The sequence below is a fragment of the Lineus longissimus genome, chromosome 9, assembly GCF_910592395.1.
Source record: "Lineus longissimus chromosome 9, tnLinLong1.2, whole genome shotgun sequence".
Lineage (NCBI taxonomy): Eukaryota > Metazoa > Nemertea > Pilidiophora > Heteronemertea > Lineidae > Lineus > Lineus longissimus.
In genome coordinates this window covers 20,251,650-20,279,520 of record NC_088316.1, presented here as the reverse complement: position 1 = coordinate 20,279,520, position 27,871 = coordinate 20,251,650, and the positions used below count along the sequence as shown (strand labels likewise).

General features: G+C 42.7%; 1 protein-coding gene across 3 annotated transcripts in view; it reads right to left on the bottom strand.

The window, feature by feature from the left end:
- Positions 1-817: 817 nt before the first annotated feature.
- The window catches only part of LOC135493895 (THO complex subunit 2-like), an 86,368-nt gene continuing 59,314 nt past the window's right edge, over positions 818-27,871 (bottom strand). Inside the window, exons 9-37 of one of the 3 annotated variants that reach the window (XM_064781538.1) lie at positions 15,693-15,845; positions 15,363-15,535; positions 13,281-13,482; positions 12,630-12,889; positions 12,313-12,397; positions 11,925-12,018; positions 11,588-11,668; positions 11,224-11,320; positions 10,586-10,889; positions 10,184-10,348; positions 9,604-9,764; positions 9,164-9,290; positions 8,780-8,921; positions 8,453-8,616; positions 8,011-8,139; positions 7,403-7,600; positions 6,850-7,041; positions 6,534-6,606; positions 6,120-6,273; positions 5,794-5,925; positions 4,923-5,111; positions 4,424-4,623; positions 4,102-4,148; positions 3,696-3,725; positions 2,746-2,808; positions 2,514-2,577; positions 2,233-2,378; positions 1,990-2,042; positions 818-1,695 (exon numbers count right to left, since the gene is read on the bottom strand). In XM_064781538.1, the coding sequence (XP_064637608.1) occupies positions 1,665-1,695; positions 1,990-2,042; positions 2,233-2,378; positions 2,514-2,577; positions 2,746-2,808; positions 3,696-3,725; positions 4,102-4,148; positions 4,424-4,623; positions 4,923-5,111; positions 5,794-5,925; positions 6,120-6,273; positions 6,534-6,606; positions 6,850-7,041; positions 7,403-7,600; positions 8,011-8,139; positions 8,453-8,616; positions 8,780-8,921; positions 9,164-9,290; positions 9,604-9,764; positions 10,184-10,348; positions 10,586-10,889; positions 11,224-11,320; positions 11,588-11,668; positions 11,925-12,018; positions 12,313-12,397; positions 12,630-12,889; positions 13,281-13,482; positions 15,363-15,535; positions 15,693-15,845 (3,909 nt within the window). In that variant the 3' untranslated portion in view covers positions 818-1,664. The remainder of the gene's footprint in view (positions 1,696-1,989; positions 2,043-2,232; positions 2,379-2,513; positions 2,578-2,745; positions 2,809-3,695; positions 3,726-4,101; positions 4,149-4,423; positions 4,624-4,922; positions 5,112-5,793; positions 5,926-6,119; positions 6,274-6,533; positions 6,607-6,849; positions 7,042-7,402; positions 7,601-8,010; positions 8,140-8,452; positions 8,617-8,779; positions 8,922-9,163; positions 9,291-9,603; positions 9,765-10,183; positions 10,349-10,585; positions 10,890-11,223; positions 11,321-11,587; positions 11,669-11,924; positions 12,019-12,312; positions 12,398-12,629; positions 12,890-13,280; positions 13,483-15,362; positions 15,536-15,692; positions 15,846-27,871) is intronic. The other 2 variants (XM_064781540.1, XM_064781541.1) reach the window with 2 other exon arrangements.

Here is a 27,871-nt window from a genome sequence, read left to right as displayed (position 1 = left end):
AAAACAGATGTGCAAGCCTTGCCAGGCTGTGCCTGTCTTTAGGTTGCAAGTAGGGTACTTTACTTAGACCAAGTAAAACTAGTCCAGATGAGCTGTCTTTAGGATTTTTCATAAAACAATATTTTATTTTCATGCAATATATTCACAGTAAATTTCCTGGATATCATGATACGGCATCAATTACAAATTGAGCCAAAAGTGTTACAACGACGCTGACATATGTGGCTCCTCTCACCACTGATCACTGCCACGCTCAACTTGGATGCATCGCCCAATCCTAAGAGGCATATATGACATGCATCAGCTGTGGTTGCTTGATAACATACCTTTTTACTATTCTAAAGTCAATCTTCGTAAGACATGTTCAACTTTTTGCGTAACTTGGAGATATGCCCAGTGCAGCCATGGTCACTATGTTGAAGAAGCAGAGATATTCTCAGAAGCCGGTGTCAGTGTCCATGAACAACTAGAAATGTGAAAACATGAAGATGAAAAACAGTTCACCAAAGTAACTTGTTGACTCCCACAGAGGTGCTTGTTTAACCCAGCCAGCCTGGGAACCAAAGTAACTTGTTGACTCCCACAGAGGTGCTTGTTTAACGCAGCCAGCCTGGGAACCAAAGTAACTTGTTGACTCCCACAGAGGTGCTTGTTTAACGCAGCCAGCCAGCAGAGACTGAACCAGTCATAATCACTGATCATTGCTAGTCATTGCTTGTCACTTAACAACAAACAATTGAAGCACTCGTCAAATTAGAAGCTGAATGCCCCAGCATAGAATCAATGGCTAAAAATATGAAATACAAAGAAAATGTCATCAGTCCTGAAGTGTTTGACCTAACGCTTTATCAAATGAAGCCGAACTTACAAAATATTCCAACCTGATTACACACATGATCCAGTCACAACATGAGTCACTATGGCCCCTGAAACACACCAGTCACTCTACAACAAAGCTTTCATATATATCCAACTTCACATTGTTGTATTCTCAGTCATGGAGTCGGTACACAAACTCATTTTGCCACGTTACATTTGTTCAGCACAGTTGTTCTTAAATCATCTCTCCAGAACACATCCAGGTATGAAAGTGGGAGTTGCTGCTGGTGGCAGGACAGAGCCAAGAATAATGATGGTCTGTTCAGTATGAAATCTTAACATGGTAACGGTTTTACAGGGGTGACACCATATCCACAGTAGCCAAAAGTTTCTCACTTATATAGTCAATGGTCTAATGTTTGCTAATTAACACATCCCACCCCATCCTGGCTTTTATATTACAGGTACCCACAGCTGTGATTCCTGCTACTTCACTCCAAGAATGGCAATATAGTTTTTCAGTCAATTCATCATCAAAACTAATTCACCCTCCAAGATCAAATGTGCAAGGATCTCCCTCTATACAGGAACTGAAATCGTAGTAATGAATCAGAATATCCTACATGTAGCACACAACCACCTCACAAAAAAGCTGCATCACTTGGGATTCAAATATCCTCCCTAAGAGCATGAATCCCTCTTCATCAAAATACACATCCAAATCCCTCCCGAAGTCAATTCAAACCGATCACAAGAGTACAAATCAATCAACCATGTCCCTTCACTGAACTGAATATGAACAACGTCTGGCTTCACCAACATTACCCGGTTTAATCCACATGAATTCATTTCTTGGACTTCTTACCACTGGAGCTGCTGTGACTGGTCAAGGAAATCTCACAACTCGTCATTACCACCAAATGCACCTCCGCAAAGAGCAATTTATGTGACTGAGACTGGCAAGATTGCCATGACAATATCATGATGGTCTTGTGAATAAAAATCTTGCAATCAACCATCGCACAAATGCTGTCCTCAATAGAGAGGTATCCTGATTTGATACTCTACTCCACAACATCATCAGTGTCCTGAATAAAGAGGTGTCCGTTATGGACGTCCCACTCTCAAACACAACAGACAGTGAAATGAGACTCATTCTAAAAAGGATACTGTTTATCTGACTTGCGTCTCTCTTCTTTGGGAGTGTCATGATCCTTGGCCTCCTGAAACACAATGGCTTGTCATGAGTTGGTCTTGTGGATTGTGATATGGGGGGAGGGGCTTGAGGAGTGTATCAGAGGGGCACTTGTGAATTAAAAGATGCCCTCTTTCCTCAGGATGAGCAGAGACCTTGACAGGGAATAGTATCCATTGGTACTTTAAAGTCAGCACGTGACCTTGACCCCGACTGACCTTCTTAGGTTTCTTCTCTCCCTCTCCTTTCCCCTCTCGTTCCTTCTCTCTCACTTTCTCGCGATCATGTCCCTTGTCACCATGACGACTGCGTTCTTTACTCGTCGAAGGGCCATCCGTGTCTCCATTGATTTTACTGGAACGACCTACATGTAGAGAAGAGAACAAATTGTGGTTTTTAAGATGCTAGGCCATTTTATAATGCTATAATGTCAAAGAGACAAACCTGAACTTCAAACATAGACCAGGAGATAACAAGATGAGTATAGAATGTGCCTCACCGGGGGTGATTTCTTCATTCTTCTTCCTCTTAGCCTCAATGAGGTCGTTATCTGACATACGGTCCTGCAAGATAATGACACAACATGTTAGCAAGGTTGATTCTGTTCACAGAGGAGATATCAATAGAAAGACAAATACAAAATCAGGGCACATCCAGCTAGTTTTGTACACCGCTGTCTTCATTTGAATACAATGATCCATGTATAATGCATGTAACAGTACATGTCTTACCCGCTTCCTCTCAGCTCTCTCAGCCTTCCTCTCCTTCTCACGCTCTTTCTCCATCAGAGGGCTCTGAAAGTACGAAAGAAAAGCGAAAAGCTTGAAACAGCAGTTCACTGTCATGGTCTGACCACTTTCACAAGCTTCCTGCTTTCGCTGCCTTAACGTCAGTGGAAACTGGCGTTGAGTTGCACATGAAGGATGGTTGAAGAGAAGAGGTAGTATCAGGCATGAAGGAGGTCTGGCAAAGATTCAAAGAAAAGGAACACTAAAGGCCAGAGTAGATAAACACCCAGTGACCCAGTGACTCAGAGAGCATAACGTTTTAGACAGTAAAAAAACACTAATAACTTGAAAAGCAGAAGAAAGCAGAAAGAAAAAGCAGCATAAAAACTGAGGGTGCATTCTGTGATGCACCCTGTGTTCATGCTGAGGCTGAAAAGCAGTGGACCAAACAAAATGTGCGAGGGCTTCACACTATCTCAGTGAGAACACTGTAAGAACCATGTGACACTATCTCAGTGAGAACACTGTAAGAACCATGTGACACTATCTCAGTGAGAACACTGTAAGAACCATGTGACACTATCTCAGTGAGAACACTGTAAGAACCATGTGACACTATCTCAGTGAGAACACTGTAAGAACCATGTGACACTATCTCAGTGAGAACACTGTAAGAACCATGTGACACTATCTCAGTGAGAACACTGTAAGAACCATGTGTTAACCCGCCTAGAAGCTCTAGTCTACGTGCCAGCCTTCCAACGGTGGATTAAGGTATCAGTTGACCTCTGCAACACAATAGAGGCCTTCTCATTCTAGTGTTAGAGGAGGAGCAGTTATGCATAGCCACATCCCCTCGGAATGAAAAAGCCGTTAGTCTGTTTCTATTGTTTCCTCTAGAGGCGAGTACTTTTGGAGGTGAACCAATACCTTCACCGACCAGCCTACTGTACCTGTAGTGGAGGCTCCATCTCAATAATGTCCTAAGATCGAGGAGACAAAGTACACGGTCAGAATTCAATGAGATCTTAACAGCCATTTCAATCAGGCGAAGTTACATACAAATCAGCTAGTCACAGCTCTAGACTTAGGATCCACTCATCAAATATGCTGGTTGCCTGGACTGAGGTTGGGCAGATTACTATCACCATGTGCTGCAATCAGCAACATCCATTCTTTCATGCACAAAAAACAACTGCACGAAGGCCTTCATCACAATTGTTTCCATGAAGCCAAATTAGGACAGGCTGTTAATCTGAATTTGTTTGCAATCATCACACTTGGATATTTATGGCAAGACACTGTGTCACTCTCCAATTATTTCATGCCATTTTCTGGATAGAGACAAACTTTACTCACCCTTGATGTAGAGGCAGCTGGAGCATCTAGCTTTCGTCGCTTTGTCTCTGTAGAATAGAGTTAACAACAATTAAACTATGTCCTCATCGTCAGTTAGGACCCAAAAGTCACATTAAGATTGGACAATGCAGAGTTTATAGCAAACTTCCAAGGGTGGCAGGGTCTATATTTATCTAATTCCTATGAACAGCCACAAAAGTTACGAAGTCAACTTGATCTTCATACCCTCTCCTCAACCACATGTAGATGTTCTCCACTGCGGAAGGCCAGGGGCTGATTATTGCCTGATTTCACAGTTTAAGCGACATTGTTTCTTTCTTACCTCTGTCCTCTATCAAATGTCCTCTGCCGGGTGAAACCTCCGCACTCCTCTGATGCTGTGAGCTATGGCTACCGACGCTTGGTGATCGATCACTCGGCCATCTTTCTTTCTCAATGAGAGCCTTCTCCTCCCGCAGACGTTCGCGTTCTTCATGGCGGTGACTCTTCTCTTCTCTGTGTCTGTCACGATCTTCTCGATCCCTAAAACATCACAGATATACAGTGGAACCCCGGTAACATGTGCACTCATGGGAACGAGGTTGAATGGTCGTGTTACCGGGGTCAGTGAAGTTGAAAATCCGGGGACAAAATGCATGATTAAGTTTTCCCGCCAAAATTGTTGAACTTTTGTTTTCAAAATTTTGAAAAATTTTCAAAGTCAAAAAAGTTTTGGGACTGAAGATGTTGGTTCATTTTGAGCAGAAAAAAAAAAAAAAAATGAAAACATTTTTTGACTTAGAAATTTTTCCTGGTTAGGGTAGGATGGAAAGTTGCCTCACCTTTTCTCCTCCTTGACCCTCTTCTCTCTCTCCTCTTTATGTTTCTCCTCTCTATGACCCTTCTCCTCCCTTGCCCTCTCCTCCCTCCGGTCCTCACGACCTGCCTTCTCCTCCTTCCGCTCCAGTTTCTTCTCACGGCTATGACTCCTATCATCATGACCAGCCTTATCACGACTCCTCTCACCATCCCTATAATAACAGGAAAAGGAACTTTTGATTCAGCACCAAACTGACCTACCTGTGCCTCTACCTCAAAGCACTTCACAACAACAACCACCGTAACTTACTCACCAAGGCACTTTCAGCTAACCATGAGCTGCATTCTCATCCAGTGGATCACATGAGCTGCACTTTGGGGACCACCAGGTGCAAAGCCACGGCCTGGAATTGGACCTTTTGTGGACCATCAGGTTCAAAGGCATGGCCTGGAATTGGACCTTTTGTGGACCATCAGGTTCAAAGGCATGGCCTGGAATTGGACCTTTTGTGGACCATCAGGTTCAAAGGCATGGCCTGGAATTGGACCTTTTGTGGACCATCAGGTTCAAAGGCATGGCCTGGAGTTGGACCTTTTGTGGACCATCAGGTTCAAAGGCATGACCTGGAGTTGGACCTTTTGTGGACCATCAGGTTCAAAGGCATGACCTGGAGTTGGACCTTTTGTGGACCATCAGGTTCAAAGGCATGACCTGGAGTTGGACCTTGCGAACCATCAGGTTCAAAGCCATGGCCTGGAATTGGACCTTTTGTGGACCATCAGGTTCAAAGCCATGGCATGGAGTTGGACACCTAAACCAGTCCATCACAGGCTTTCACTTTGGCTCATCCTAGCCATGTTCAACTTCAAACCAGAAAAAGCACAAGTACCCACCTATAACTCCTCTCCTCATAATCACCGTGACCATGAACCTTAGGCCCAAGCAGTTTGATGTCCTCAAGAGATCTCTCCTTCGCTTGTTTGATATCTTCTCGAGTCTTGGCTTTCTGTTTCACATCCGATGAACTGAAGAAAAAAAAGACAAACACATCTATGAGAATGGATGCTGATGCAGATGCCTGTGGATAAGTCACCTCTGAGGTAGTCAGTTCTCTCCCTGTCAAAGCATTTCCGTGGTGAAGAGAGCTTTGGATTTCAGAAATTTAATGCTTGTTATCAAGATCACTCTCTTCTTAATGAATATGTTGTGACAAACTGACCTGGCATTGGGTGACCTCTCTCTCCTGTCAGATTTGGATGTGGGTGTCCTCTCTCCTGATGCCACACTTGCCCTGCCTGACTTCTCAGTCTTTACTCTCACATCATTCGTGGAGCGTCGTTCCTTGGAATCTCTGGACTCTCTGTGTTCATTACCTGAGGGTAATAAGACACCAAGAATGTTAACGTCTGGTGGTCAAGTGACACGAGTCTTATGTCAACACATCATCACATCTTATTAGAGATTCATCTCCTTTTGATAACTGGAAAGGTCTTATAGACTGAATCAAACTGGTGCCCACAGTTGGTCACAATATGAAGGCTCCAATCTGGCCTCGTCTCCACTTTGTCTCCCAACCTCAAACATAAGTGTGTACAAAGTGAAATACTGAAGACTAAAGAAACTGTGAACCTACTTGCACTTTCTTCATGAGCATCTCCATTCTTCACAACCTTGGCCACCTGGCTGGACTTAGCTGGCACCTTCGTCTAGAAAGGTAAACATTGATGTCAGTGATTTACAGAATTCAATGTGAACAACAAGACAATAGGTGGCATAAGGTCATGCAGGACTCAAGAAAGGCAAACATTTCACAATACTGTTTATTAATCAGATTTTGTATCAGGTTTCGACCAGAATTGGCCAATTCCAAGTCAGTTGCAGTCTTTGAACAAACACACCAGATGGAGGACTACATGAGGCGAGCATCATGTGAGCAGTAACATGCTTACATTGTCTTTATCTTTGATATGGAAGTCGGTCTCGGCAACCCACGTCGACCTCTTGGACTTCAACTGGCCTGAGTAACCCACAGCTAATGCGTAGATGTCCGGTCTCTTCTCACGTTCATCATCCTTCAGTCGTTCAATTCGTCGCTCCAACGCCTGGCCAAACATCTGAATGCGCGGGTAATGTGGCAGGATCTAGAAAGGGATTATGTCAACAACATCATCATCATCGTGGGCATCCAAGGTACACTCAGACACATTTCAAAATCATGATGTCCTTGACTTGCTGTCTTTTCAAGCTCACCTGAGTTCTTTCAGTGGCAACAGTGTCTGTGGCCAACTCGGGACAGAGATTGTCATCATCAAAGGTTTACAACTATCAAAGACCTATTGGCATGACCAAAGACTGGAATGCTCTCAGTGAAACCTCTCTGATTGTACTGCTGAAATATTTACCAAATAGCTTTTTAAGTACTTTATGGATTCATCAAGACCCCACCTGAGACCTCACTATGATACAACTGATTACATAACAAACATTGATGTTGCTGCCTACCTTCGTGAGAACAATGACAGCGTTCCTGATCTGACAGTAGATGCCTGACTCAAGGCAGCCAATCATCGCCTTGGTGATCCTGAAGTGCCACTTGTGACAGACGTGGCGGTAGTTCTCATACTCTAGCTGGTCGGCCTTGTTGTTGCTATCTGTTCCCTTCCTGAACACTGTCACGAAGCCTGGGTAGGTGGCGCACTCCTGGAAACAATCACAACTTTATGACACACTTCCACATGTTTGTTTTGGTAGCTGACTAAGTAGCTTCTACATGTGGCATGTACAATGTGGCCTCAAAGGTATTCACACCTTGGTTTACTGTTACAGTGGACCCACAAAGTGGCTCTCTCTAAGCAATGGTCATTGGTCAACCAATCATTTGACAGGATATGGTCATCAAGCTCATCTCCCAGGCAGCATGGAAGGGCCACCAATCTCATCAGCTGCTCAATATGCATTGGCTATTATAGGAGATCTGTCAACAGGAGATGATCACTAAAGTAGATCAAACAAGAGCTGCTGGTCACCATCCAACCCATCAGTCAATCAATCATAGATGCTGTCTTAATGGCTAGACTGACAGACATCATATCCGCAGTCAGAACACCTACCTTCTCATAGAGCTGTCTGTCCGAGTGCCACTTCATGATAGGGCCGAGCACCACACAGAGAAAGCGACCATAGCGATAGGCCTCGTTCTCCGTACAGCATGTCACAGTGTTGGTGACATCACAAAAGATCTGAAAGCCAAGTTACAACATGTAATAGATGTCATAATCGAATCAAGTGTGTTGATTTTCATGGAACAAGCTGGGAACCAGTTGATGTATGTTGATATTCCTGGTAACCAAACTCACATCAAGAAACCAATACTGCGTCATGACATCTTAATTAGGGGTCATGTTGGTCACTCAGATTATGCAGCAACCTTATGTATTACTTTGCTGGATCAGTACGCAATGTTATACTTGTGAACAAACTTCTCAGTCCATTCTCAACAACTGAGGCATCCTGTAGATGAATCTGTGCATACACGCTTTCAAGATGACTTACTCGATCATAACAAATGAGCGTGGAGAAGTTAGGAGTCATGAGCTCATGGAGAAGGTGGATGAACTTGGCACAGAACATGGCATCAGGTGCACTGAAGCAACTCCTCGGGAAGACACACAGCTGCAGGAACTGGGTGATGGTCTCATTCTTGGTTGATCCCCCTGCAACAAGATGAAATGGACGCATGAATATCATGACGTCGAGTAAAAGCTCTCCACTTCATAGCAACAAGTTTTTTTGATTAGGTGCTCATCAAACTCGAGCTTGTCAGGGCAGATAATTAACAAAAGTTACATCTGGCAACACAAACCATGGTTTTCAACTCACTGGGTAAGAACCATGCGTCCTTCTCATTATTAAGCCTGGCCTTCACCCTGGAGACATGCTCAAGCTGTCGCTTGCTCTCCTCGAGGAGCTTATCAATCAGATTCACACAGCGCTCCATCTCTTTCTTCTTCTTGCCGCTCGCCTAGAAAGGAGACAATCCAAGATGGAGTGAAACATGTCAGTTTAACAGAAGAATGTACCAACCCACCAATCAATCATCACTGCTTCTTATCACCATTTGGGATTTCGCTGATGATTCAACAGCTGATTCCACTTTCACCCCAACCCCTTGATGGGATCTTGTCATAGACACTCGGGTGACACCCCCATCAGCTTGCAGAGCTGAGAGTCACAATATGAGCAGCAATCAAGCAGAGAACTTACAAGTTCCTGACTTTCATCAATCGATATGATTTGAGCTTTCAGTATGTTGATCTGTTTCTCGTAGGCTGAGGTAGGCACTTCAATGTCATACAAGGTGAGTGTCCAGAATGACACGTAGAATTGTGGACTGAAATCAAGAACAGATAGTTGATCAAACCCAGAGCTCTCAAGCTGGTAGCAAGTCCTTGGAATGACCCCTCTAGTCTTGAAGATGATTGTAAAGTAACATGGGCATTCAGTGGTCGTTCTTTGGCTCCTGCTACATGTATCCCATGGGCAATTAAACACTCAGCATTTGGTTGATACATCATGTTTTATTGATAACTGCTACTAGGACTTGAGTTAAACCTTGCATGTCAGTGACTACACCTCTAGGCTCTAAGCAACCAATCTGGACTGGCCTCAGATGCTTTAAGACAAGGTATCTGAGACCTTCTTACCTGAGTTCCTCCCATATCCTGGGTGGATTCAAAGCCCGGACTGACTCCACGACATGGCACAAGACGGCCTCAGATGCTTCAAGATATCGCTGCGTCTTGGCAGCTGTTTGACTTGCTTCCTTCTTGCTTTTGTCCTGTTTTCTCAGCTCATCAAACTTGGACTGAAATGGAATGGAAGATTTGATAAGTCCCACAGCCAGTCTGCATTGGTCTACTAAAAGGCTCCTCAATTCGTCAAGGTCATGGACAGCCGGTACTAATCTAGGCTCTTGTTGTGAGCTGATCAGCGCATCTGACCTCATCCAGGAGACCTTGGCATTAAGGCAATGGAAAAGTCACATATGTGTTGGGGTGCTGGTCAATCACAAGGGCACATTTACTACTAGTGCCCACAACTGATACTCCTCTCCTCACTTGGTAACTTGGGTTTAGTTGTCCCCCTTAGGTTCCTGTTCTTTTCTATTCCTATGTCATAACTGAGTAATGATGGATAGTCTACAAGTGAAACACACATGTCTTCAGCAGAAGGGAGCAATGTAGACTAGGTCGGGGATAAAGAGTGTGATCGTGGTCTACTCACCATGATGGCATGAGTGATGACGGGCCTCGTGAAGAAGAATGCTGCATCAGGAGAGACGTGATATGTGAGCACGAGTTGATCAATGGGCGGCAGTTTCTTTTGGAAGTCCTCGGAGCTCATCTGGGTGGACAGGAACGTACCAAACTGGACGAGGGTGTCTTGGCACTAAAGAAAAGAAAGCTGCTTCTTTAGGTCTTAAGGTCCACAGATAGACCATGCGGATTTGACTAAAACGTTCACTATTGGTTGGTCTTAGGACAGGATTATCACTGGTGGAGTATTTTTGCGAAAAAATTATTAGGACAGGAATGGGACGCATCGTACGTTTTTCAGGGAAAAGTGCTCTGTTTAGAAATGAAAGAGCAAGGCAACTATGCCTGGAGGCAGACAACCACAGCTCACCTGATCATACAACTTCCCAACAAGCTTAAGATGTCTCTTTCCAGCCTCTCCATCTTTATAAATAATACAATCTCTCTGCTGGGCCATCAAGAAACACAGCGGCAATGCCAAGTCATGCTCTAGCAGCGTGTCCTTTAAACGACCTGAAGACTTCTTCGTGTTCCTGACCTGTGCGAAGTAGCCTCCCTCTGATCGCAGATTCTCACCACCAGACATCGAGTTGAGCTGATCATCAGTGACCTCCTCCGTTACCTCGATACCCGCCATCTTCTGAATGACTTCTCTTAGAATGAGCAAATCATAACTGAAACATCATCAAAACATTCAATCTTCAATCCTTCACAGCAATCTTCAAAATGCTATCAGAGCAAAAGTAAAAGTTTTGCCCTTTGTACATAACTTTCCCTGAGGAACCCTTGCTCAACACACTTTTGCATCCCAGAGCAAAAGTAAAAGCTTTGCCCTTTGTACATAACAATTGTAGTCAAAAGTACTATTCGGATTGAATTGATAGCATTGAGTGGTTCAAGTCCCAAAGCTTGTAAGGAATTTAAGCAGTAACTTCCTTCGCCAAAGGTCGACACTCTCATCTAGCACCACCAATCTCACTGGTCATCACCGTGACCTCCTTTCTGTACCTTTTGCCTGCTTTGAGCTGATTGACCACATATTGCCCCAATCCCGCCAGTTCCACCTGGTACTTCCTGCAGATAGCACCGGCAAAGTTGGCCAAACCTAAAGATAAGAAACAAACATAACTTTTAAACTCGGGCAAGTTTGGACAGCGAATGCCGGCATTCAATGACTGACTCCTCTAAAGCGGGACAGCATGGCTTTATGATCAGTTACAATTGCCGAGTGAATAGCTTAAATCGATATACAGTGGAACCCCGGTCGGCAACCACCCCGCTATGACGACCAAGAATGGTCGGTCTCGAATGGTTTCCTCCCTAATTACCATTACAAGGCCCCCAGTAACATGACACGACTCCAAATACTTACTCTGTAGCCATAAAGAAACACTGGTATCATCATACTTGAGTTTCTCTTTGTCCGGGTTGGCCAGCGCCTCAATGATACAATCTGACCTTTAGTTAAGGATACAACAGTCTCCCCTTCTTCACTTGTCTTTAGCGTGTATGATAAACAGATGTCTACTGGATCACAGTTACCAGTGTCTGCAGAACGGGGTTACTGTAATTCCGCCTCTCATAAGGTTGAGAGGATTAGAGTCAACAGTATGTTACACAAAGTCTGCTTGATAGCTACCAAGAAGATCTCGTTGCATCAGCCATGACCAAAACCAAAGCCATTGCAGTGGTGGGTTTACAAAGGATACAGATGAGAACATCATAGGAGAGGTTCGTCAAGTACTTGAGTGAATCAACCACTGGCCCGATGAAGTTGTCATATTTCTGGATCTGTGACAGCACCTGGGGAAGAGAAAGAACAATTAACTATGTGAAATTGAGCAACTTCAACGTGTCGATACACGATTCTGATATGAATGCCCAATGATTTTATTTTGGATTCCAAATCCTAGGGTCCTCTGTCAAGTCATATTGTCTAAGGTCTGTACTATTATTCTAGCATAAAAGTTAGCTACAGGCTTTCTCACTGGAAACTTTATTTGATTTTGACCTTATCCATTTCAGATCCAACTGCTGAGAGATAAATGATGAAGACCAGTAGAACTGTGAAACCAAATCATAAACTCTCGTACTCACATATTCGAATATGATGCCAGGATTGTTATGACTGAGTTTCCCTATCTGTCGTCCAAGAGGCTTCACGTTCTCCTTGGTGAGGCGTCTGGAAGGGAAACGTCATTATATCAATATTCATGCTGGACTTAGGAGAATCAAACTGAACACAGCACACATCGGGGACAGCATCATCACACTGGCATGACCTTGGCCAGTCCTACTCTTCAGTGCTGGCAGCATCTTCTTGACCAGTTACATGTGTATTAGGTGGAGCTCAGCACATTGCAAAGTGTAATGGTTTGTTTCTACAACAACCTGCTGTTTCATGTGATACATACTTGAGTATATACTTGGCCTTCTCTATACAGTCGGCCCTCTGTCTGATGAGCACTGCATGTGTGTGCGTGGCATCATTCTTCCACTGGCCGTACAGACGGTAGCGATACGTGTACGGCAGTAGCTTGATCAGTGTCCAGATCTCCTCCGACATGCAGCAGTTACCGTCGAGCATGGTCAGACTTGGCAGGATGCACTCGTCGATGAGAGTCAGGAGACCATGGTAGACATCTTGCAGCTCTCCTCGTCGTCTATCCTCCTTCTGCAATAGATGACCAATAACTTGGATGATGATTTCAGACTCAGCCCGCTGAACCACAACAAGGCCTGATAACTGGCATGCATATTGGGTGTGGTTTTTTGCACCACGAGACAAAGTAGCATTCAACTGTTGAATATCATCGGGTCTCCTGCTCTGCTGAAGCCATCATGACTTTCGCCAAAAGAAACATTCCACAGTTAACACTCGCCCAACTCAGATATCGTTGTGATTTCCTTCGGAGGGTTTAAATGAGACCAAACAATTAGCTCTCTGATATGGTATAGCAGTGACAAGGTAGCTGGTAGGCCTACTCTGGGCTAGACTTGGGTTGAGAAAGAAAACTGAAACAAACACCTCGGATGGCTGAAAATGGTCAAACTGTCCAACTCACCTCTTTCATAAAAGACCGACATATGCGTACAAGTTTGACAATGAGTATGGGATCACAGCTGAGGTATGGACCGAGATGGTAGACCATCGGGTAGACCGGTGACACGAGATCTTGGAATGAGGACACCTGACGTATCGCCTGACCATTCTTTTGGTTGCGTTGTCTGCGAGCCTTGAGGACTGCCTTTGGGAGACCATTGTGTCTGAAAGGGAAGGAGAAGCACAGGTCAGCACCTCTCAAGTCATTTAGTTTGAACTGAAGCAGAAGAAGCCATGAATGCTAGCTGCATCTACTGCAGCAGATATTATATGATATTGCAGAGCCATTCATCCGCACATTCCTCTAACCATAGCCAAAATGCAAGTGTAACCTTACCTTCTCACAACCAACACACAGTAAGGTGAGACAGCAACGTGACATGATTAGTCTGATCGGGTAAATGAAGGTTATAAGAAAAAGGCAAGCCATATTGTCTGATGATGTGGTGACTGTACGTGATGGCTAATGGCCTCGGGTCTACTGAAAGTGAGACTATAGGCAGGATAGTAGTGATCTGCCGTACTCCTGTGAGACTGAAGATGCTGGATGCCCGAGGGACTATAGGCAGGATAGTAGTGATCTGCCGCACTCCTGTGAGACTGAAGATGCTGGATGCCCGAGGGACTATAGGCAGGATAGTAGTGATCTGCCGCACTCCTGTGTGACTGAAGATGCTGGATGCCCGAGGGACTATAGGCAGGATAGTAGTGATCTGCCGCACTCCTGTGAGACTGAAGATGCTGGATGCCCGAGGGACTATAGGCAGGATAGTAGTGATCTGCCGCACTCCTGTGTGACTGAAGATGCTGGATGCCTGAGGGACTATAGGCAGGATAGTAGTGATCTGCCGCACTCCTGTGAGACTGAAGATGCTGGATGCCCGAGGGACTATAGGCAGGATAGTAGTGATCTGCCGTACTCCTGTGTGACTGAAGATGCTGGATGCCTGAGGGACTATAGGCAGGATAGTAGTGATCTGCCGCACTCCTGTGTGACTGAAGATGCTGGATGCCTGAGGGACTATAGGCAGGATAGTAGTGATCTGCCGTACTCCTGTGAGACTGAAGATGCTGGATGCCCGAGGGACTATAGGCAGGATAGTAGTGATCTGCCGCACTCCTGTGTGACTGAAGATGCTGGATGCCCGAGGGACTATAGGCAGGATAGTAGTGATCTGCCGCACTCCTGTGTGACTGAAGATGCTGGATGCCTGAGGGACTATAGGCAGGATAGTAGTGATCTGCCGCACTCCTGTGAGACTGAAGATGCTGGATGCCCGAGGGACTATAGGCAGGATAGTAGTGATGTGCCGCACTCCTGTGAGACTGAAGATGCTGGATGCCCGAGGGACTGGAACCACTCAATGCTATCAATTCAATCCAAATAGTACTTTTGACTACAATTGTCACCTTTGATCATTTCTGAAGCAGGTCACAGACTAATGTGTAGCTCTTGATATCAGCGTCAAAGAGACTCGCGTTACAGTTATAAAAGGATATAAAAAAAGTTTGTTGTTACTTTAAGAGAAGTGCTAAGATGTTCAACTAGTTATTAGCAGCCGCATCCATTTCAAACACTCACTATGAACCTCATTACCCTGAGGGTCTTCTACTAAGTGCCCGACGAGGGTGACAAATTAACTTGATCATGTCGACCAAGGGATTGAAAAGAAGCGATATCCTTCTTCCTACACGGTATGTTCCAATTACTGCCGGCGACATGGAGCTAACAGATGACACAGAGGTAACAGAGTGTAGGTGACGACTTGATGCCAGCGGCAAGATGTCGCACAGGGTTGACACGCAAAACTTCTATCAAAGAGTAGCTGGATGTGCTTGAAAAGTGTGGTATCAAATACAGCTACATCGTGGGACTGATACTGCCATTCACACTGAGCGACAAACGTTTTCCAGGGTTATGGTGGCTTGTTGAAGAGTTGTTTTGACTTAATTTGCTTTTTGACTTTGTTAAATGTAAGGTTTTGCTCTCAAAACATCAATTTGTAGGTTGTTATCATCTGTATTGATGAGACAATTCACTTACTTTTGATAAAGGGGTTCAATGGTTATATGTAGAAGAGAACAGAGAGCTTTAGCGAGTGGGCGGTATGATGTGGCGAAGTATGGAGGTAGTTTAGCCAGCAGTGGTTGCACTTGTTCCCAGTCACCCAGTCGGAGGAGGGCTTCAATCAGACCCAGCTTCTGGTTGTTAACATGCTGCAAGAAGACAGAGAGTTCTAGTGAATACATCAAAGAACCGTAAAGCACTGAATGACACGAGTAAGAACATCGGATATGTTTTATTCAACAATCAGATTATTCATAATCAATTTCAAGATGGCTGCCAGTTTCAAGATGGTCGCCCACCTCTTACCTGTTCATTCTTGTTATCCTTCTCAGCATCTTTGGTCTTGTCTTCATTTGCCTTGTCCGACAAGATGACAATACTGAACTTCCTTGCATACGCCTTTGCCTCCAATAGGTTACGTTTGTGTTGTTCTATGATTTCATTATCCAGGGGGCGTAACTAGAAAGACAAAGAGTGAACATCGTATCAATCAAAAGTGATAATGATAGAGAGACAAGGCTATTCTTTGGAGTCAAATCCTAAAGTTAAGTAACTGATTGATGTTGGATTTGCATGTGCATATTTGAACTGCATCGATGATAAGGAAGATTGTGCTGCTACCTTTCAATATTACAAAGAAACACTGAAATGGCCAAATAAGCTCAACGATGCAGGAGGATGAATTGAATACTGTAACTCAACTCTAGATGTCAGGTCTCAGGTCACAAACTCCAAACACCTTTAACACCTTTTTCTCTGCTTCGAAGATGGAAAGAAGCATCATCAAAATCTGTCTCAGTTTACTTCATCAACCAAACGAGACACAAAATGATGTACTACCTCCCTAACTTATTGGCTTCTACTCAGGTCAATGTACCTTAAAAGCCATCCCTAGATACACATACTTGGAGCCTTTTATGTCATCATTAAAACATCATATAGGTTATTCTGGTGAAAAGTATCAGATTGCAAACTGAGTGACGTCACTTGAACAACACATCACCTGCTTAAGTCAAATAGATCCCAGCAGGCGGAGAAAAAAGGTGGACTTATGGATTATGAGGGGTATTTGCGTGAAATGTCGATCACCAGCAAAACAGATGAGAGGCAACATGCCCCAGGGGGTGGTTATTTTGGGTAGTGAATGCTCTAGTTTATGGTACGGGTAGGCAATCTTGGCTAGTAGATCGTGGTCAGCAAAAGGACAAAGTTGAACCAGAATGCTACACATAAAATCCATTCCACAACAACGCCGGGGCTATTGCATGTTCATTATAGTGACACCCTATTAGACATTTATGCCAAGATAAGGTGGATTTTATTTGTCGAGTTGAAATATATCAGCTGGCATAATGGGAAGCTTCATCTGAATAATGGATGACTAAAATCTGAAGAAAATGTAAATGCGTTTTGGAACACAACCCTTCATTTTGTACGATAGAAAATTTCTTCCAAACATTTTCAAAGCTTCCTCTCGCTTTTCAAAAGCCTGACAAAAGAAATGGCTCTGTCTAGAATAAACCTATTTTTTCCATGTCTGGAGTGGATACATAATTGACGAAGAATAACGAAAAAGTAAACAAAACATCTCATAAACCTTCCCAAGCCACAATCTAACATTCATTTCTCAAAACTATGGCCATTTTGATAAAGATATATCATCTTAGGAGTGAACCGTGACATGGAACCAGAAGATGATGGACCACAGGGGACTTAGAAAGAATGGATGATATACGGGCTGCGACCAAGTCATTTTTAAACCCGCCATATTTCATGAGACAACTAATTCCAGGGTATGTATGGATTTGGTTTATGCTCTTCCATGATATGAGTTTGGTCTTTCGTGAGATAGCCTCATAAAGAATGAGCAATGTATCATTTTTTGCCACGGTTTCATGCCTTGGGCCGACATGATGATAGAATACAGGACAATAAAGGTAAAGTTCAAATCCATCAACATGCAACATCCTATCAGAGAAGCAAAATGCTAGGCCAAGTTTGATTGTGAGATGTGATCCTTCTTAATATTTGAGATTTTTCATCCGTGAAATGGCAAGAAAAAAATTTTTAAGTACAAAAAAAAAATTTCACTGTTTTTTTTGTTTTCATGCTTAAATGACCCAAAATCATCAGTCCCAAAACTTTTTGACTTCGAAAATTTTTCAAAATTTTGAACTGACTGAAAGTTGAAAAATTTTCTGAGTCCAAAATTTTTTTTCACTGTTTTCTTTTTCTGTTCAAAATGACCCAAAATCATCAGTCCCAAAACTTTTTGACTTCGAAAATTTTTCAAAATTTTGAACTGACTGAAAGTTGAAAAATTTTCTGAGTCCAAAATTTTTTTTCACTGTTTTCTTTTTCTGTTCAAAATGACCCTAAATCATCAGTCCCAAAACTTTTTGACTTCGAAAATTTTTCAAAATTTTGAACTGACTGAAAGTTGAAAAATTTTCCAATCCAAAATTCTTTTTCACTGTTTTTTTTCTATTCAAAATGAGCCAACATCATCAGTCCTAAAACTTTTTTGACTTTGACATTATTTCAAAATTTTGGCTTTTTTTCTACTAACTCTTACCCTTACCCTGAAACAATTGAAAGAGAACAGAACTGGACCGACAGCTACTCTGTCACGCCTGGGGCTCATGTTTCCTACATGAAGGAATCACACAGCAGCCGAGTGCAAGTTCTAAACTTTAGATATAAAGAAAGAACACAATATCTTGTCATACCTGAGGCTGATTAACTGCAGAAGAAGTTCAATTTAATCAAATCTCTGTTTAATCAGAAAAGAGAGAACTTGGAAATGTTAGCTTGAGAGTATGATATAGGATTCCATAAGTTCATGATCTGAGGCTTCTCATTCATGGGTTGGTGCCATTACGAATAGGATCGGAACCTTTTGAGTGATGTCTGGAGGCTGAAACACAGTCGCTCAGTCAACAGGTTGATCTGATTACACCACATAACACTGGAAATCAGTACCTCGCTGAGATGATCAATGTCTATGAGCCAGAAAGGCACCTGCGGTCAGCACACGACCTATCACTTGTAGTTCCGCGTGCAAAAAGAACATACGGCGAGCGGGCATTTGGCCACTCGGCCCCCACGCTCTGGAACCGGCTGCCGACCAACATCCGGGCAGCCGCGACCCTTAAGGAATTTCGCGGATTGTTGAAGACAGAGCTGTTTAGTCAGGTGTGATCTTTTTATCTGTAAAGCGCCCGTGAACGAGCATTTTGCTTGAAACGGGCGCTATAGAAATATGGTATTTACATTACATTACATTACATTACAAATCATGCCTGCTTGGAGGCGGACTGAGCCCCCAAGACATCTCACACAGATGACTTTTCTCACCCCACAGGTCCCAAGGGCTTTGGGTATGAAGGTCACAGCAAATGAACAAATCTGTTATTAGGCAATCAACACCCACTGATTGGGCACAATTTACCACATTTATGACATTTCCCCAACATATCAGTATGCACGCCCTCTGAGCATACAATCCATGACTTCAGAGAACTGCCCACGGTACCAATGTAAGTTATTAGCCCAATTTGCCACAGAAGAAAAGAGTATAGTCCGACTGTTCTCACATAGCGTGTGATCGCTAACAATTGAAGCATCGATAAGTGACAGCTGATGTCAGTTGGTTTCATGTTGAAGAAGACGAGAGAGTGGGAGAGTGGTTTGGTCAAGCCTCACGCTGCAATTGTTCAATTCATTGTGTCTCGGTCAAATACTGAAAGTCAATTTGCTGTAGTTTCATTGTTTAAAGTTGATTCCTCATAACTAGAGCCAGCTTCTGTGCAGCCAAGTTGATTTGAGAGACTCTCTTGAGATGCAGTTCCAGTTAACTAGTCAATCTCTATTCAGACCACCATCAAGCTGATCTGTTCATTGATTCCACAAACTGGAGTAAGTTACAAATAGCCTAATTCTTAAACTAATGGATATCTATTTTAGATTGGGTCAGGCTGCTCGTTAACCGAGCAGGTAATCAGATCGGTTTAATGCGTGTAATTAGCCAGAGAATAGCGCAGACTAATTTAGAAGTTTAACGTCGATGAACGCCGCCAGATACGATCAGATCGATACGATTCTTTGATCAACTGAGGACTTGTAACACGAGAAGTAAATTACGTGGAGTGCCTGAATTGACAGGGGAAGACAAAACAAGGCCACTCCGGGCTACTCTCATTCTCCAAGATCAAAATGTTTTCACAAAACTTTTGCTTTTGTAAGCATTGAAAATAGCATAAAACTGTAGCCGCTAGGTGCATTGGTGAGAATTTGTGATGTTTTGACCAGATGAAGTACAAGCACAGCCACCTTACACTTCCAGAGAACAATATTTGATGTTCTGTTAAGGCCTCTAGCACTTCTGGTGAGATCACTAACACTCATAATAGAACTGCAAAGGTCCTTGTTATGACAGATGGCAACAAGAACTGTTGTTTTCACCATCACAACACACCACGGCAGTCACCCCAGGATCCCTAAGGCCACAAGCACCCATTTCATCACAAATCTGAATCAAATATGTTTGGTGAATCTTTTACATTTAGATGTGATTAAGATGATGTCTAAACTGTAAACCATCTTTAATGAGATCAATGTGCATCTTGAGGTTGGCTTACAGTGTCAATCAAAGTGGAAACTGAAAGAATGAGTTGTCAAACAAGCTAAAGATCTCGTCGTGGCTTTTTGTTGTAGATATTCCAGGCAAGCCAAGGCAGAGGTTTTTAACCTTCACTGGGGGACAGCCATCAGTGAGATAAGGGACTAGCTTCTCAAGGACAAGACAGATAAACAACACCGCAGTTAAAATATCATTATGAGTACTTTGCCATTGTACACACAACAAGAGCCATAGGGTACTGGTCAAACACCAAACTACATCATCTTCTTTTGAGAAATCCCATTATGATACTAAGAGCCTTGGGCAACTTTTCTTTCGGGGGGCCACTTCGCCATCGTATCCGTCCTCCATCACCCAGGAAATGAAAGGTTCATGACGAAAGCTAGATTGCTTGTAATTAGTTGATTAGTGACCCTGGCATCAATATCCTGATTCATAGATGTCATTAGCTGATGGTCATGAGACGTTAGGGATCACAGTTATGAAGGGAGCAGGCAGGGCTGCTTCAAACATGCAAACATCAACACTGGTTTCCATCTTCTGGAACTGTTTCGGACATTGGGCATTGGTTTGGATACAAGGGAAGCAAATTTATATTTTGATTTTTTGTTCAAATGTCAGCCGTATTTACTGAAAGGCCAGTGGGTGCTAAGTAATGATGGTGACAACTCCAAGGCAGACATCAACAGACTGGAGAGAGAGGAACAAGTCGCCATTCGATACATCACCCAAAGCCTCTTAGTAGATAACTTGATGACATACCTGGAGGGTCATTATTACAGGACAATAAGGAATGGCTGAAACAAAAATGTTGACCAAGACCATCTCATTTCATCTGGTCATCACATTAGTATATAGCTTGGGATTAGCATGTCTCTCTCTTCATGAGTCTTGGTAGGTCTTAGTCATACAGCCACTATATTACCTCTTTGACTGATGACCTGCTTACTCTGCCTTGATTAAAGTGGTCCCATCCCATCTCAACAATAGATGACACCTGTATGCATCTGGTGTTACTATTGTTAACTGTTCGACAACCCCTTTACCACACTTCCATGTCAATCCCATCAAGTGTGTTCCTTATGATCGGACAGATATCTAGATCAGCCAATCTGGCTGATGGTCACTGGTCCTGAATCAGTGAATGGCTCAAGGAAAAGAACAACTTCCTAATGGATACATCTGTTGTGATATGAAAGCAGGGCTGTGATCAGACATATGTTTAAGTTCAATTTCATAAGCTAGAGGCTCACGTACGGTCAAGATCCACCAAGCTTATGTTTTAGAAAGATAACCAAACTGTCCTCAACAAACATGGTGATATACTTCAAATCCCTTCAGGAAACAGATCTACCCCAGCATCAGCTGAACTCAAGTCTTTAACACTCAATTTCACTCCAAGTCGAACTACAAATGGCATATTTTGCATCAGTATATGTCAACACCATCACAGACCAACTAATAAATGAAGAGTTGCTTGCCAGCCACCATAAAGGAATAACTGTCCTGCTCAAATATTAGCTTTGCTTGTCTCATATTGGACTATTGGACTATTGGGATTAGGACTGGGTTTTTATGAACATGCCACAAGATTATGACCAGTGGAGAACAGATTACGGCAACCATTTTGAACAAAAACAATACCACGACATCATAAATCACAACGGAAAGAGTTTCTCTGGAAAACAAATGAGATTTCAGGCGATATTTTTATGTACTGAATCAAGTTGTATGACATGCAACTGAACACACTGGGCTACAGAAGTTGCTTGGCCATGACACTTCTACAACAATGGGCCAGTGAGGTGAGGAGTGAAGAGGACACATCACCTGTGGCTCTTTGTCATCATGTATTCCCTCGCTGAGGTATTGGGAAACAGGGAAAGGGAATGTGGCAGCACATTCCACTCTCTGGCCTGCCTGATGTATTTCTCGGATGGTACAACATTAGTTGCCTTAAGAACATCGAGTCCTTCAGACGGGTCTCATGAAGTAAACAAACAAAATCATCTAATTCAATTACTCATAAACATGGTCCTTGCATCTCAGTTTTCAAATCGGCCATGTTGCTGGTGAACTGCAAGGTTGGAGTACTTAGAGCTTAATGAGGGAGTATTGAAAGATGAAACTCCAAATGAGTTTTCAGATGAAAATCTGACTTGTAGTAGTATAGGGGAAGATCTTGATCCATGACAGATTGTTCGTGGGTCAAGGTGTTTGCTATGGGCCATGATCTCTACAAACTGGGTCAACTCTGGGCCACATTGTAGACAGGAGGGCTGTTGTTGTCCTCTGACCAACTAATGATGGTGAAATCTTGATCATGACCATCCATGTCAAGATGCTCTAGGGAGACTCGCAATGAGACCACCCAAAATCTCAAGTCATTCAAGCCGCACAGTTTGGGCGGCGTAATACGTCACCAGACGACGATTCATATCACACCCACACGTCCCCCGGGCAAGCCATATCTGATGAACTTATAATGTTACTGAGTATGTTGACATTTGATCAGCTGGAGAGCCAATGAATTTAGCTAGAAGGCAGGCCAAAGGTTGAGTATACTTTGAAGCCATGCAGTTCACTGACCAAGACTATTAAAAGTTTTCAATCCACATTCATTCCAGCTGTTGGCAAAAGACCTGGAGTGGACAGGTTTGCATGACTCGCATACCAAATATCAGACAAGAGAATGAGTGAATACTATGAGAAGCAACCATGTGGTCTGCTGGACTAATGTCAAATCAGCCTCATTGGTTCATGAGATGGACATGATATGTTAGGAAGCTGGAGGATCACATAATACCAATAGCAGTGAAACAACCCTTAGTTTGAGGTTTTCTGCAAGCAACAACTCGAAGCCTAATAAGAAGTTTCCCTTGTCAGACCATTTCAGTTCTTTCCCTGTCTTCTGATATGAGTAATAATGACACTATAGGGACTATATAAATGATGTTCTTAACTGTGAGGTGAGTAGTATTATAGGAGCATCTGGATATAAAAGTCCCTTTAAAAATAGGTGGGTCCATTTTTCTCACGGTTCCCACAATAACCACACTTCTGCAATACTTGATAACTTGATAATGTGTATTATTTATACAACTATCACTCACTTGGATTTAAAATTTTTGAGCAAAAAATGTTGTTGTGAAGTTTTTTGAGCGAAAACATTTTTTTGAAGTTTTGAGCAAAAAACATTTTTTGAAGCAAAAAAAAAATAAAATTTTGTTGAAGTTTTTTGGAAGTGGAAGTGGTTATTGTGGAAACCATGAGAAAAAGGCCGATTTCCACAAAACCAGCAACATATGAAACATCCCGACAAAACATCGTGGGTGATTTGAGCCAGTAAAGACACAAACATGACATTTGCTTTCTGTCTGAACCATGGCAAATTTGTCATTCTCATCTATCTGTTTACACTGGCACTAAGCAAATTTTGTGAATCAGTCGTATGTGAATATACCTCCTTTCAACCAGAATCAACATTGGTAGTAGATATCAACCAGAAAAAGCCAATAGACGACTGACGGCTACAAAGCTGACTTAAAATCTTTTGACATGTGAGATCGCGATGAAACACATGATACTGTTGACAAGATGATGATGGTGTTTAGCTGTCTTCTAACTGAGCAGCAGAAATATGGATGGTGGTTCGGTTGTCTTATTAAGATGTAGCAGTAGAAGGTTCAGCTGATATTAAAGAGAGTTCTTCTAAACCTCATTTTGAGTCCTTTAGTATAAAGTCACATCAAAGATGAGAAGTTTCTATATTAGGGAAGTCTCATACAGTACATGATTGCACAGCAATGAATTCTACTTGACTACCATGATACCACGAAACCCCTATACTGTATATAGATCTCTCACGGTTATCCCCCCCCCCCATCAACTCATAACTCGGTTGCTTTGAAACAAGTTGATGGCAAACAAATCAAATTTCAGTATTAGATTTCCGCCAAATGAGATGATGAGCATCAAGAGACAACACCTTGAGGAGGTGTCCTTCATCGTCAAATCTAATCAGTGTAAGATGGAGACCTGGTTATTATCCTTATTACTGAGTGCGGTCTAGAGATGGCTGTATCAACTAGTCGTAAACATTGTTGTCGACGTCAGCATGATGGTCACTGCACAAGCTCTATTGACATAGAAAAGCTATCAGGACAGTCAGGGATATGATGAATCCAAAATGACCATTACAGCAGTCACATGGACCAACTGAATCTCCTAAACACAACATCACTGTCAACCCTCTGATGTGTAAGTTCAACCGTTTATACCTCTCGAAAGACACAAACTTGCACCAGAACCACATTCCAGAAAAAGCCTTCGATATCTTCGAGCCTTCCAGCCTCCTGATTCTCTTACTTTCTGAAATAACTAATAATTTAACAATGGTTCATTGATTTCAACTGCCCGTCTGTGAGGTCAATAGTTTGAGTGCAAAGGGAGCATGCTCGGTCTCTATCCCTTTACTGTTTATTTCAAGATAGACCTACCTGACACGCAAGCGTCACCCCCAATTGCAATATATCCTTAACCGGCAAAATCGATGTTGGCACTTTTATTCCCTGGATTAGGTCGGCAGAAATCCCCTATCTATGACACGGGATCTCAAGTAATATATTACGCTGCCTCTACTCATCTTGATGAGCATGATGAGGGATTATGGATTCTCAACAGAGTTATGGTCATTTGTGGATGCTGGTTCCTTGACTTGCATGATCAGGTCAGGGATTGTGAATATTCTCTTTTATGCAGGATAGTCATATTGTATGGAAAGATGCCGTGGTAGCCAGCTTGATCTGATCTTCCAACTCTATCCAATTCCAAGCTGGTACTAAGGTACAGTTTGTAGTCACTGACAACATAGCTCTCTTCTTAAGACACTCATTTTCTCCCACTACACCTCCCATACAAATAGCATTTTCTAACTTTCTTCTGGATACGCCAGTGTTTCAGGCTTTCAGTCGCCCATTCCTCCCTTCCGCAAGAAGAAACCAAACAAACCATTGCCAAGCTGATCCTACTGAATATGAAACACCACTAATAGAACACAGACAATGATTAACTACAAGAAACTGATCCGCGGATTTAAAATGACGGTGTAATGGATAGCGTCTCCTTATCTTTATATTCAACGAGAAAAGAGCAAGATTTGTCTCCAGTTTCGTCAAAGCCGCTTCGTTTGAGAAACAAGAGCCAGACCACCTACTCGTTGCCATGTTGTGTTAGCAAAGAAATCTATACATTGCTGAAACTAGCTGATACAAAAAACCACAAAAAGTATTGCCTCACTGCTTATGGAGTTCGAGGTTCTCCTTGTGGAGAGGCAGGGTCTTGGAAGGAAGAACATTTGCCAAGTGGAAACCAGGTCTATCACACTCTGTGGCATCAGACTTTGGAATAGGAAAACCTCGACACTCCTTTACCTTGGTAAGCTAAACCACATCACCATCAATACATCAGTCTTTCATCTTATTTTGATCAATCCCTTCAAAAACCATCGCGTTTTACCACAAGAGGAAGCTTATAGATTAACGCTATTGAATTTGCCTGCTATTACTGGCCGATTTCATAAAGTCAATATCACACCAAGACTTACAGATACGACTTTGAAAAGCTCGCTATGAGTTAAAGAGGAAATTATCTGAGCTGGTTATGCAAATGGTGGATAAGACGATGGTGTTTGTTAAGCCTGTATGAGATGGTCGCCGTAATCGATAGGCAAGGATCGAACTCAGATTGAATTTTGTCAATATTGAGAGAAGGATTGAGAAAGAACATGGTGGCTCTAAAATACACACAAGTCATTTTGCAGTAAAGCAGAGTTTCTGATGGTTGCTTGAGCAGAGTGAGAGGAAGTTCTGATATAAATATATCTCAGATGCATATACCATGTATACAGTTATACTAGACATGTCAATTTTCATAGAAGTTGGTTGAAGGTAGTCATGAATTAGATCACACTGTCTTGACTGGTCATACAGAAGCACAATCAGCTTGTTCTAAGTTCCTAGTTCCAAATAACCTTCTTGTGCCTTACAATTGATGGACCCCTCCTTACTTAACTCCTATTGCCAATTGAGAAGTACTATACGACCACTTGACCACGATCAATCCATTTTCTGACAACATCTCTCCAAGCCGACATAAAAACAGGTGGCTATTTCCTGTGAACTTGAACAGCTCATCCATCAACATAACAGCAGGAGAGCCCTACTCTATTAACACAAGCTCTTCACTTCTTCAACATGGCTAAAGTAGCAAAAGAACACCTCATTTGCCCACAGGACCAAGAAATTGTTCAGTGAGCAAAGGACCGTGGAAAGCAAATTTCGCTTTCTCATTCAATCTTGTGCTGGCTTTTGCCAAAGGTGAATAGTTAGCCATCTTTTGGAGTTAGACCAGCAAGTGAAAAAATGTTCTCAACTTTACCAATGCATCATGACTTCAGTGAAAACGTTCTTGAAAACAACCCATTCCTCGGCAAAAGCCAATCAATTGATTCGATAGATTATCGAGACATCGACTGCTCATTACTAGTTCTGGGCAGGAGAAGCTGCTGCTATTGTTGAATGCAGCCAGTTCATGCAAGGTATCAAGGCAACATCGATCCAGTGCAGGGTCACAATTGATTATCAACTCATGTTTATAAAGAGTACTGCAGAGGGGACAACTATGATTTCCAATTGTAATCGACTTGGGGAAGTTTAAGGAGAAACTAACTTGATGAGAAAAGAACCGTACTTCAGGCTCATCTCATCCACGGACTGCGGAAATGGCTACATGATTTATTGGAGCCATGTGGAATGTGATGGGGGAGGGGACAGAATTTAACAGTTTGCCTGGTGTCCTATCACCTTACATATTGTCCTATCACCTTACATTTAAAGCCTTCATTAGATGAATGTTGCCCCACCTCCAACTCATTCAATCCTGACTATTGATCCACCCAGCAGTCTCACTTTGTCTCTTACCCGTGCTTTCAAACAGTTCATTAAACAAACCTTTGGTGCCTTCTTGCTCGGGTGCAGGTTGCATCATAGAATGTGTTAATGCTACAGTGGATCTGAAAGGCTAATTCAAAAGCTATTAGAGCGGGCTTTGAGTACCTTGTATGGCATCTCTGCATGTGAGAGTCGGCCTTGATGAGACCATAGTCAGCAAACTAACATAAAAGTCACCATGTTAATTCCCTGATTCATTTTTGAAAGATCTAAGAGTTGTGGATTCAACTCTCTTTGGTCTGTATAGATCTGTTAGGACTGTTTCAAAGAACGAGAGCAGAGGATGAGACCTTGAGGGTTAAACACATTTCTCATTAAAGCATGATACCAAAGGCAATGGCGTGTAATAGCATCTAAATAAGGAGATTTTACTAACTTTTTGAAATCAACTCGACATTCTGCTTGAATTCACTAAGATTGAAGTAATTATCTTATTCCTGGTGAGAGCACGCTGAGTGCAGACTTCAAAAGAAGACATCATTTTTCAGAAAGTTAACTTTATTTATGGCATAGATTTAATGTGATTGTGCAACAGGAGATCTCATTAAAGCTTGTGTGACGGTGTTGGTATCATGCTTTAGACGGCAGATTCAGATTTCTATATTTATCCTATAAAGTGATGGCCCAACTTTAACAAGCCAACATGGCCCAGCTCAGTGGTGCAGCCAACACAGGCCGATACTGATAGGCTTCTTGGTGGGGAGTGATGTGACCTCCGTAAAGGTGACTTGCCATACCTACATCATTTGATGACAGCTGTCACGATTAAGGTTTAACTCTTTCTTACTGTTTGATGACCAAAGTATATCAACCTTTAAGCCATTACTTTCACC